The following is a 13,317-nucleotide window of genomic DNA, read 5'->3' on the forward strand; positions in this document are numbered from 1 at the left end:
GTATCTGCACGTCCCAAGGGGACAGGAATTTGTGTTGGAAAAAGAGAGGGAATCACATTAGTATACATTGCAAGCCTTATTTGAACCTGCCTCTCCTGCATAAGGGCCAGAGTAAACATCATGTCTGTTTTCCAGTAAAACAAGATCTCTCTCTCTTTCTGTAAAAAATCCCAGCACTTCTAGACTCCTGAGCAGACAAAACCTCAGACAAAAGCAACAAGGTTCCTGGGATGACAAACCACCGTGCAGTGTAAGTAAGTCAATGCTGTGGTTTTGAAGTACAGCACAAAGCAGGCAGACGGCATCACGGAACAAGTGACTGACAGCTGAGCACAGGAGGCCAGACCCCAGCCTCACAAAATACCATTCTCACTGTTTGATTGACAGGTTTAATCGTTATAACACCGCTCCATCATTTAGGACCCAATCTATTTTAGTCAACAACAAAAAATAAAAAAAAAACCATCAGACAAATGGACACCGTTTCATGTTTTATAAAGGCGAGAAAAGCTTGGTCAAGTGTGACATGAATACTAATAAGTTAGAGAGTTTAGTGGCATTGTTTCATGCCATTAAGCAAGTCAAAAGTGAAACTGATATAACAACTGAAATGGAAAATAGTGGGGGACTTGTTGGTTTATTGATTGGAAGGGAAGTTAATATTTTGCCACTTTAATTGACCACTTTTTATCAGTAGAGACAGTAAGATGTTGCAATACTGAAAATGAAAATAAACGAGGCAAAACTAGACAATTAATTATAATATACTGATATATGACTGCACTGCCACATCCGAATGGCACAGGAAATTGGAGGGAAAAGAGGAGAAAGGGATAAAAACATGTTGCAGGCAAAATTTACATCTGCAACTCTAATGTTTAGAGCAGATATTTTTAAAAGCAGATCATTATTATTTTTTAAATAAAATAAAAATAACAAAATAAATATTATAATTGAATAATTTAATAAATACTTATATATATATATACACACCCACAAAGTTTAAAGAAAAAATCACTAAGAAATTAATATAAAATAAATACATTAATAAACAATAAGCAAACAAAAATTAAATACAATTATTAAATCATAAAAAGTGAAAGGTTAAAAAAACAAATACATAATAAATAAATAAAATAAAACAAAAAAATGACTGACTAATTTATTTAAAGAAAAAACTATTATACAGTATAATATAAAAATAAATACATACATATAAAAAAACAAATTATTATAATAAAATAAAATTATATAAAGAATGATAAAACTAACAATACATAAAATCAGCTGTTAATAATTAAACACACACAAAAAAACATCAAACTTAACAGCTGTTTTGCATTAAATACAGACAAAGAAACTTCAAACGTATGACATTGGGTTTGGTTTGGTTAGGTTAGGATGTGCGTTTAAGGTGTGCGTGTTTGGTTAGGTTAGGCTCTAATAAATTCTAATAAATGTTTCAACCCGAATGTTCCCATCTTGATTTCAGAGTGGAATCAAAAGCATGTAAGTGCTATGTATAATAGATATTTATTTAGCAAGTCCTTATTTTTGAATTCTAGAAAGCATTACAGTTTCTTCTTCCAGCTTTTTGCTAGAGATCAATGCTGAAATCTGTGAGTCAGCTGCTGCCACCAGACCTTGCCTGTCACCCCAACATGATCTCTTTCTCACGGGTGTCACAGGGACCCTGTCAGAAGCCTTGGCTATCAAAAAAAGAAACCTCCTCTTTTGACACATCTCTGACAAACAAGCCAATTAGTTGGGCCTCTCATGGCCCAGACCTGTTCTCGTGTATGCCGGAGAGAGCTTTTATCCTGCTGTACAAGGACATCTCCCCATGGAGAGATGACGTTGATGCTGAGCGCTAGTGGCAGGAGGGTGTAAGTTTCACGGGGGCGAGTGCAGGTTGGTGTGAAGGACCTTTTTGTGTGTCTTTAAACACCGATCTATACTGAAAAAAACAAATAGGATAAACTGCCTGTCCACTCCTACTCAGTTTTTCCTGCACTGCATTGTGACTCTGAGAGAGAGAGGGACAGACGATTCAAGAAGGCTGGTTCAGTCTGTCACTGAGTGACTATAACAAGTAACACCCCTTGACTGTCACTCACGTTTTTGAACATAGACTTGAAAATGCACTTTCCAAACTAAAATTTTTATATATTCATGAACAAAAACATTTTATAGCATGATATTGATGTACCATTTTCGTGGTAATGCAATGTCTGATTTTAAAATGGGTTTTTTTTTAAAGGATGAATTTTGAGATTTTAAGTTTTCAGTTGATATATAATTTTATGATTATTTCTAAAGTGTGATTGAGAAAAAGGCAACGAAGAAGACTTTTTTTGTTTTGACAAGGTCAGAACTCCTGTTATGATGTAGACTTTTGAGGTTGCACTCTTGTCATAAATTAATCTATTACTTTTCCTACATAATTTCTAACAAAAAACATTGGTAAAATATCTATTTAGGAGTCTTAGACCTTTCCAACGATATATAGTTTTGTCATGATTAGATCAGGATTTAGTGAAGTAAACGTGAGTGTAACCCGTAGGTGTTCAAAAGTTGAAAATGCTTTTGAAAGTCTCTTACGGTTAATATAACAAGTAACAACATTAGGAATGCAATTGACTTAAGACATTCAATGAGAAATAATACACTTCAAATACCGTTCAAAAGTTGAAAATGCTTTTGAAAGTCTCTTACGGTCACCAAAGCTGCATCTACTTGATCAAAACATTAAAAACTGTAATACTATGAAATATCATTACGATTCAAAATGTTTTCTGTTTACATATATTTTTAACAAATGTATCTAAAGTCAGTATGACCAAGATCAGTCATTTTAAAAATGAATATTATAGATAGGTAATACTGTCATTACTTTATTGGTGATGTTTTACAAGTGACAGATTATGTTTGGAACAATAAAATACTAAAAAAAAAAACATTATGTTAATTCCTTGTCAGTCACAAAGTTAGTCGCATGGCATTTACAGCTCACTAAGACATTCAGAAACTGAGCCACCTTGGGCATTAATGGCATATTTTAAACTGTGTACTTCCAGAGAAACTGCTGTTGAGGAATGAGAATGTTAACAGAGAGCTTCTCTCCAGGTATTACAGACCTCTCTGGTTTCCAACTCAGATGGACCTTGAATAAATGTATGACTATATTCATCTGTTCAGAGCAAAAAATAAATAAATAAATAATAAAATGCTCTGTTCAGGAAAGACTTTTGAGAGCTCTGAAAACGCTATAGCTTTTAAGCTTTGAATAATTATGACATCACTGTCAGAAACAGTGATATGGTAGAAAACGCATAAGTCTAGTTCTTTAAAATAGGGTCTGAACTGCATTTAAATCATTAATGACAGAATTAGGATGGAAGGGATGGAGCAGATTTGATTTTATATAGAAGTAAAATCTCAGATTCACTTCCAATGAAAAATGAACATGGCGCATGACATCATCACAGCATTCTACAACCTCACAGCAGGACTTTCACCACCCACAGCTCACTGATTCCACAACACACACAGACACACACACACACACACACCAGTCTATGGGAGTCAGGGTCACTGGTGGATCACTGGTGGATCACCATCCACCAGTAGGGGTGGGAATCGCAAGGAATTTATTGATTCTGGTTCTGATTTTAATTCAGCTACTTCTTGATGATTTTGGTTTTATTAACGAAATAGAATTTAACAGTTCTGGTTCCAATTGATCTTAACATTTGTGGTTCCATTAAAAGGAAAGGAATCTAAAGGAATTCTGGTTGTGATTCCTTTTTTTTTTTTTTTTTTTTTTGCTGTTGTTGTTTGTTTGTTTTTTGCAGGTATAAATAAATAAATCATTTCTGGTTGTGATTCCTCTGATTCCATTGATGTTTGTTTGTTTGTTTTGCATAAATAAATGAATAAATAAATGATCATTTATTTTTATACTGTAGCACAGTATTGTGATACCATTCAAAATTCAATACTTTTTTTTCAGTATTTTTTTTTTTTTTCCTGAAGGATTGTGTGACACTGAAGATTGGAGTAATTGCTGCAGAAAATTAATATCAAATAAAATAATCTAAAATAAAATAGCACATTCTTAGAATTTATTTTTAAAGCCATGTCAGATCATATGGGAGCTTGCGAATTTGGAATCCCCTTCCAATTTTTGCATGTATTTCAGGAAGAATTACCGAAACATCCTGCAAAGCCTGGTTCTCCTTTGACTACAGCGAACTGTGGCCTGTGCTCCTGAAGAGAGAGTGTGAAAGAAAGTACATAAAACAGTGAGGGATGTCAGCCAGTGGCACAGAGAAAGTATAAGAAAGAGAATGACAGATGAACAGGCTGGAGAAAATACAAGGGGACAGTCGGTACCCCACATATTTAAGTATATAACTTTACGACCTCTATAGACAATTGACTTTGTCCGTATCATTCTGCTGCTCTGAGTTTTATGGGAGCTGTCTTTCAAAAGTTTGTAAAGTGGCATTGCAATGAATCATGGGTCATGATGAGTGACGATCTCATTGCCTGGATTCATGGGCTGGTAATGGGAAGTAAAGTGCAATGAATGTGAAAACTGGTAGGCCGCAACATGGCTTAACTGCCTGAATCCTGCTTTAGCACTGTCATGAAATCCTACATATTTTAGTTAGACATATAAACCCTAAAAAATGTCAAATATGTTATACAACTATCAGTGCAGCAAACAAAACAAATGAAAACAGCCTGAGACAATCCACGATGCATGGCGATATACCAAAGCATCACATTTGTAGCCTATCATAGCTGGCGATATCCAGCCCTCAAATTGGCTTGATTTGTAAAGCAATCACACCAGCCATTAGCATTATTCAACCAAATTCCTTAAGCTTTACATTTCACCTGACACAAATGAATAATGCAAAAATGCAAATATTGCCTGTCGGAAATGTGATTAGTCATTCCGAGCTGATGCCAACATTTCATAAAGCTCATCGAAATCACCAACAGGCATCATCATTAATTTCCAATTCATATTTCAATGAGCGAAGAGGACGCCATCAACACATTTAATGTGTTCTCTCAAAGCACTCAACTTTCATCAAGCCAAATAAAGCTCTCATTGGGGCTCAGGGGCCTTCGGAGCCCGCGGAGACAATGGAACGTCTCTCCTTTACTGATGAGCATCCTATCGCATTTCAGAGAGGGAGACATGGTTGACTGACTAACCACAAAGTCAAAGGCTCATTTTGGAGTTCTTTCACAGAGAAGGAAAAGATGTAAGCTGTTTTAGCGCGCTCCTCCCGTTGCGAGGGGAATAAAACAGCAGCCACATCAATAGTGGCATGAATAATAAATAATGTCATCTCAGAAACAAAGAGAGAGATGGATGGAGTGAGAGAGAATGATGGAGGAAGATAAAAAACTGAGTTTGCATGCCAAGGCCAAGAAAAAAAAAAAAAAAAAAAAAACAAGAACAAGAGATAAAGAAGGGGACGTCTATGAGTGACGGGTTTTAGAGAAGGACAAAGTTTCCTCGAGTCAGTGTTATTACATTTAATTCAAAACAAATCAAAAACAACAATTGGCATGAGGGAGAAAAGAAAGAGACCACCACCAAAATTATCCTCGAGTCAGTGTTATTACATTTAATGCAATACGAAGCAAAAACAAAACAAAGCTAAGATAAAACAGGAAAAAAGCTAAACAAATCACAAACAAAACAAACTAAAAACACTAGCTGGTTTGTCCTGGGCGGGGTGGGGCATTGAGGAAAGTAACTTCTAAAAAGTAGCCTATATTCCAGTTTAGTTGGCATTAGCCATTTATTAATATTATATATATATATATATATATATATATATATATATATATATATATATATATATATATAATATATATATAGATATATATAATTTTTTATACTCTATAAAATACATTTGTAAATTATTTATATATTTTCCAATTTTTTTTTGTTTTTGTTTTTACATTTTGTGAAAGTTTGGTATGTTACGATTTGAAACATTTTCATCCTTTTGCACATGGTTTTCAACTAAAGATTTTCTGCCATTTAAGAGTAAAATGGACTAGAAAAAAACTGAAATATTACAACCTGCAAGCCACCCATATAAAGGAAAAGTGACAATTTGTTGCAAGGAGATTGAGTGAGAAGCCTGGGAGATTTTAATGAGAGTTACTTTCTGGTCTCCCACTGCCATTGCTCATGGGAATAACCTTTACAAGTTACCTATGAAAACCATTACTGGATATATTGCGTCCTTGCTCCACCGTCCAATGAATAAAACAAAGATGCTCCTGTAGAAATCCAAAAGGCAACCTTTGGATTCACCACACAGTAGACACATGAAAGCGAATGCCCCACTTCAAAAAGCAGGTTGACCAAAGCAATATAGGCCCCTGCATTGATTTCTATGTCTTTTATCCAAAGCTGCTGAAAAAAAAAAAATCCTTTGGCAATCGGTATAAAAAAAAATAAATAAAAAAAAAGAATAAACACAAGGCAATAGGCCCCTTGGTAGTGAAACTCTTACTGCAAGGGTCACAAAGCTTGGTGAATCTCCAAAACAAGAGGCTGCCAAAATATATGGTTAAAGTTAGTATAAATTCAAAGTTTACCCTATTTACTTAGATGATTCAGGTTCTGGGTCTTATTGTGCACAATTAACCAAATAATAAAAGTTTTCTAATCTTTCATCAAAAATGTAATAACATGCTTTTCAACTTTTTGGCTGATGCCACATAAGCAATTTTTGTTGATGTTGTTTTAAAAATAAGTTTAAAAAATGTAGAAAGGTTAATTTTTATTTAAAAATAAATAAGTGGGATATATTAAACTGCTGTTTTCAGGCTGTTTAAATATAAACACAAAACTACTGACCATATATATACTGAACAAAATTATAAACGCAACACTTTTGTTTTTGCCCCCATTTTTCATGAGCTGAACTCAAAGATCAAAGACGTTTTCTATGTACATAAAAGGTCTGTTTCTCTTAAATATTGTTCACAAATCTGTGTTAGTGAGCATTTCTCCTTTGCCGAGATAATCCATCCACCTCACAGGTGTGGCATATCAAGATGCTGATTAGACAGCATGATTATTGCACAGGTGTGCCTTAGGCTGGCCACATTAAAAGGCCACTCTAAAATGTGCAGTTTTACTGTATTGGGGGGTCCAAAAACCATTCAGTATCTGGTGTGAACACCATTTGCCTCTCGCAGTGCAACACATCTCCTTCACATAGAGTTGATCAGGTTTTTGATTGTGGCCTGTGGAATGTTGGTCCATTCCTCTTCAATGGCTGTGCAACGCTGCTGGATATTGGCAGGTACTGGAACACGCTATTGTATACGCCGATCCAGAGCATCCCAAACATGCTCAATGGGTGACATGCCCGGTGAGTATGCTGGCCATGCAAGAACTGGGATGTTTTCAGCTTCCAGGAATTGTGAACAGATCCTTGCGACATGGGGCCGTGCATTGTCATGCTGCAACATGAGGTGATGGTCGTGGATGAATGGCACAACAACTGGCCTCAGGATCTCGTCACGGTATCTCTGTGCATTCAAAATACCATCAATAATATGTACCTGTGTTCATTGTCCATAACATACGCCTACCCATACCATAACCCCACCACCACCATGGGCCACTCGATCCACAACGTTGACATCAGCAAACCGCTCATCTACACGACGCCATACACGCTGTCTGACATCTGCCCTGTACAGTGAAAACTGGGATTCATCAGTGAAGAGAACGGGCAACAGCTCTGGTGGACATTCCTGCAGTCAGCATACCAACTGCATGCTCCGTCAAAACTTGCGACAGCTGTGGCATTGTGCTGTGTGATAAAACTGCACATTTTAGAGTGGCCTTTTATTGTGGCCAGCCTAAGGCACACCCTGTGCAATAATCATGCTGTCTAAACAGCATCTTGATATGCCAGACCTGTGAGGTGGATGGATTATCTCGGCAAAGGAGAAGTGCTCACTAACACAGATTTAGACAGATTTGTGAACAATATTTGAAAGAAATAGGCCTTTTGTGTACATAGAAAAAGTCTTAGACCTTTGAGTTCAGCTCATGAAAAATGAGGGCAAAAACAAAAGTGTTGCGTTTATAATATATCATAAATCGTTATATATATAATTATATATATATATATATATATATATATATATATATATATATATATATATATAGAAATATATATATATATAAGAGTAGAAATTAATATAATATATTATATTAATATATTAGTGTATTGATCCAGAACAGTATTGATGCTGTTTTAGCACTTATAACTTGAGTTCCCTGTGAGTATGGTGATGTCTCATCCACGTCAAATTTTTTGGGCATAGAGTAGAAATGGAAAATGGAATGGATCAGAACACTACTGCTTTGTTCCCGGGACCTGACCCTGTGACACATCTGGAAACGTTTTTTTGCTCATAAAATTCAGTGCTCTGTGAAGACCACACATAGGATGGAGAATAAAACAAAAGGGCCCGAAAAGAGACATTACTGTAGTATGTGCCTGTCTGACTCTCTCTCTCTCTCTCTCTCTCTCTCACACACACACACACACACACACAGAGTGTTGAATATGTCCTCAGGAGAAAGACACCCCTACATCTGTTCTCTTGGTCACCATTGCTCAAACACTATTCCTTAAACCCAGACTTTCAACTCTAAACTATTAAAAACAATAATAAAAATGTAAATCATACATGTTTAAAACTATGATGGATCTATTAAAAAAAAGGTTACTCTACATACTTATAATATACTTATTCTTCATATAATATTTTGGCTAATTTGAGAATGGATTTTAGCTACTAATAACAAAATAAAATGCTCTTTAACTTTTTATTTACTGTTTTACCCTCATTCAAAACCCAAGCTTTCAATCCTATTCTATGAAAATTTGTCATAAAAATGTAAATTTAAAACTATGATTATCTAAAACAACAACAAAAACAACTATTATGACCATAATAGTTACTCTACACACTAATGAGACAAAATTATGAGAAAAAGTAAAATATATGACGTGTGGAGAAAACAAGAAAAAAATATCAATTGATTTCCAAACAAGTTGTAATTTTCCAAAAAAAAAAAAAAAAAAAAAAAAAAGAAAAAGATTATTAGAAGACATTATTTAAATGTGTATTTAGGATATACAGCATGCTAACTATGAAAATAACCTTAGAAAGACATATAAGTCAGCTATTTTGTAACAGAAAATTTACGTTTAATTTCCAAAACAATTCAATGTGGTGGAAGTAACACTGTGGTGGTAATGTTTCAGAAAAAAAAAAAAAAAAAACTATTTAAAAGAAAAAAAAGTCTACAAAAAGTATGTAGATTATGTGTAGCCCATGTGCACACATAGTGCTAACAGACTGCTAGTGTCCACATTGTACCTGAAACTTGGCATGAAAAAAGGTTCCCATACACACTACTAAAGTGCTTACAGTGGACACATGTAGTGACAAATACATGACACCTGAACATTTTATACAGATGCTCACCAACACAAAAACACACGCGTCAGTTTATGACCAAGAGAAAATAAGAAGTGCATTTGCAGGTAGTGATGGACAGCACAAATTGGGGTGGAGGTGTGTGTGGAGGTGACAGTCTGCGATTCCATGTCCCTTCCACTGCTCACTGGCAGGAAATTGGGAAATAACAGTCCTGTCACACTCGTCCCATTCAGCCTTCATTAAGTAAATCATCTCTCTCTCTTTGCCCGCATTCTCCACCACCTTCTCCCCTACAACTCAGGCAGCTCTACCACAAACAATCTTTGTTTATTCAGAGCACACAAGAGAGGGTCTTTGCTAACTGTCACAACATGGAAGTGAGCGAGCAATCTAACACAGAAAATTTCAAGAGGCGCACGGTGCTGCTTTATGGCATAGATTGTTAGGCAAATTATTGAATGGAGTCATTTTGGTCAAACAATTTTAAATCATCAAACATATAGACAAAGATGATACGTTAACAAGAGCTTTGCAAAACTGCTCTTTAGAGATTTAAAACCAATGTATGTGTCTACCGGGCTGCTCGCAAAGCTTACTTTTGAGAAAAAGCTGCGGGTGGTGCTCAGTAACACATGGCAGAGAAGTTTATCATCAAAAATTATGCACGGAGGGCCAAAGTGTCTCTCGAATAAGAGCAGCCATGATACTGTGCAGAGTATCCAAAGATGGAAAATGCATTGTCCCCATTTGCTAAACATGGCCTACTTAACAAGATCTATTGCCTGGTGTATATGAGCAAGTGAACCCAACATCACGATCCATATATAACAGTGATTCTCGAGGAACAAACAATTGACTTTCAAATGAGGTGTTCGAGAACAATCTAGCACACAGGACTCACATGTAGCGCAGGTAGGGGTTCTTAGCGAAGGCTCGCGACTGAATCGTACGCAAATTGCAGTTAACGATGTTCCTGCAATGGAAAGGAGAAATAAACATGTATTAGTAGTATTTAGTCCCAAGTGTCTCAATTTTGACCTGAGTATAAAAAAAAAAAAGTTGAAACACTTTTAAATCTTGAAATGCAAAAATGATGAAAATTTTACTTTTATAGCCACTTATTTAGATAATTCTTGAATATATCATTAACAGCTTCTCACAAATTAATCTCACTATTTCTAAAGAAGATTTGTATTTCTATAGAATGTTTCAAACGGCTTCAGTTTCATACATGCAGAACAAAACCAAATAAAGAATAAAACACCCATGGCAAAGGACAATTAGGTTATGCTAATGTCAAATGCTGCATTAAGTTGTTCTGATTTAAAGATTTTTCAAAAATATTTTATGTGCAAATCATAGGTCTAAGAGGAGGTGAGCTGGTAAAAAAGAAAGAGTGAAAGACCAGTTCATGTTCATCATTTTAAATGGATCTGACAGCATCTAGGGGCTAAACGGGCTGCTAATTGCCTAGCCGTCTTGCAGCAGTGTAAAAAAGGGAAATGTGGAAGAAAAAAAAACCTTCATCAAATCCTCTCTTCCAGTCTCCTCTCCTGAAGTAACATCATTAAGGGCAGAATATCATCAAGAGCCTGCATCCTTGCTCCCGGAGTTATTTATGCTGGCAGCTGGAATCAATTATGTATACTGAATATATATATATATTTTTTTTTTATTGGCATTTGTGAGATGTTTATTTGCACGAAGCACTCTCTGCTCTTGTTATTAGGGATGTTTGCGTTAGCATTTAAACCAAAGTATTTCTTTTAGCATGAGGTTGGAGACTTAAGCCCAATGAATATGATATTTAACATGGATAATCACCAATTGCTAATTCTGATTCGTGAATGGTGGACTCAACGGAGGTCTCAGAGCAGACAAGACTGATTCTGAGGAGGATAATTAAAGACATGAATTTGCCCAGCAAATCATTCATGAGTTTTTTAGTATGTACAATCCTGTCTGCTTCTTAAAATGTTGATATTGGACTGCAACGTTTAGCCTGATTGATCAACAACATATGGTTCATTACTGTAACCATGATTGCTAGAAAATGCAACAAACATGTCTCTAAATGCCTGTTCACACCAAGGACGATAACTATAACGTTAACTGTACAGTTTTAATAACCTCTCTAGTTTTTCGAGAATTGAGACATCCAGTCTGAATATAATGAAAAACAGTAGAACGATATCTCTGGAATAACTGAAATAACACAAATGTCAAAGTTGCATGATTTGTTGCATTCCGGGAGCAGTTCCTTTAGCATTTAAAGTGATTAATTATTTGTGATTTCCTAAAACAGATGCCCTAGATCAGTGGTTCCCAATCCTGGTCCTGGAGAACCCCCAACACTGCATGCTTTTGGTGTTTCTCTTATCTGACACACACATTAGAGGTCTTGAGTCTTCACTAATAAGCTGATGAGTTGAATCAGGTGTGTTTGAATAGGGAGACATCTAAAATGTGCAGTGTTTTCGGGGTTTCTCCAGAACCAAGATTGGGAACTTCCAACATAATTTCACCATCGCTTTCACATTCCCCTCCAGTGGCAGACCATGACCAGGTTCTGCCAAGTCCCCTTATAGTAAAGGTGAGAGGTAACCGCTAATGAGAACCTTACTAATCATTGCTCCTGGTCTCCAGTAGAGCTATAATAGAGTGGAAGAAGAGGTTTGAGGGGCTCTTGCAGGGAGGAAGCCCTTCTTATGAAGACCCAAGTGAAGATACGTTAGGGGAAGTAATTAAATTTCCTGCCAAAAAAAGCAACACTACAACATATATATTGTTATAGGAAAAAAAAAAAAATTCTCTCCACACCATCAGCATCATCACTTGATCATTTTAAAGCAGGCCTTGGGGAGGCACTTTTTATGTGGGGCTGGCTAGAAAAAGCATTTGGTGGGGCAAAAGCCCACTGTGAAAAGTCGCCCATGCTAGCATGTCATTTCTAGCAATATTTTTTTTACAAAGCAAGATGTGGTACTCACAGTCTCTCAATTTTTTATTTATTTATTTTTTTTACAAAGCAAGATGTGGTACTCACAGTCTCTGAATCCCAGTGTACAACTCCATGTCAACATCTCTCAACGTCTGCAATCCCGACCAGTTCTCAATGTGTCTGCAAAACAAATTCAGAACATAGAATTAGAAGATATTTATCTGCAAATTCCCATTGGCCTGTAGAGAAGTCAAAAATGTTGTGATTAGTTCAAAACAAAAACATGATAAACATTAGAAATGCACCAATATCAAAAATCCTGACCAATAAGCCATTAATAATTATGTTATGACAAATAACTGATAAATGGCTGATATTCAAATTATATAGTACTTTGTCTATAAATAAATAAACAGAAATAAATAGATATAAACAAATGAATAAACTGCATAAAATAAACATTATAAATGTACAGTATGAAAAATAATTATATACTTTTTGGTATTTGCTAAATATATTTATTTAACAATTATTAAATATTTATTATTAAATAAGAGAAATAAGAATGCACAATTAAATATAAAGTATCCACTAAAAATAAAATAAAATAAAATAAAATAAAATAAAATAAAATAAAATAAAATAAAATAAAATAAAATAAAATAAATCTGTAATAATGGCTGATATAATATCAATTTGTTGTGCATTCTGAGAAGATTTGTTTGGAATTTTACTGCACAAACAGACAACAGATAAGGACCTAGATATGTTCAAAGCCAAATTCAAACTTTCATCACCCACATAACCCACTAGGCCATGGCTCCAACTTATAAAGAACATTTGATGAAGCCAAAAGAAAA

At 35.3% G+C, this 13,317-nt stretch overlaps 1 protein-coding gene across 2 annotated transcripts in view; it reads right to left on the reverse strand.

Annotated features, from left to right (window-relative positions):
• Nucleotides 1–13,317, reverse strand: part of LOC109079954 (NT-3 growth factor receptor-like) — a 200,647-nt gene that overhangs the window by 149,245 nt on the left and 38,085 nt on the right. For both annotated transcript variants that reach the window (XM_042715165.1, XM_042715164.1), the window contains exons 2-3: nucleotides 12,563–12,637; nucleotides 10,418–10,489 (exon numbers count right to left, since the gene is read on the reverse strand). In XM_042715165.1, coding sequence (XP_042571099.1) covers nucleotides 10,418–10,489; nucleotides 12,563–12,637 — 147 coding nt within the window. The remainder of the gene's footprint in view (nucleotides 1–10,417; nucleotides 10,490–12,562; nucleotides 12,638–13,317) is intronic.

Source organism: Cyprinus carpio, chromosome A25 (genome assembly GCF_018340385.1).
Source record: "Cyprinus carpio isolate SPL01 chromosome A25, ASM1834038v1, whole genome shotgun sequence".
Taxonomy (NCBI): domain Eukaryota; kingdom Metazoa; phylum Chordata; class Actinopteri; order Cypriniformes; family Cyprinidae; genus Cyprinus; species Cyprinus carpio.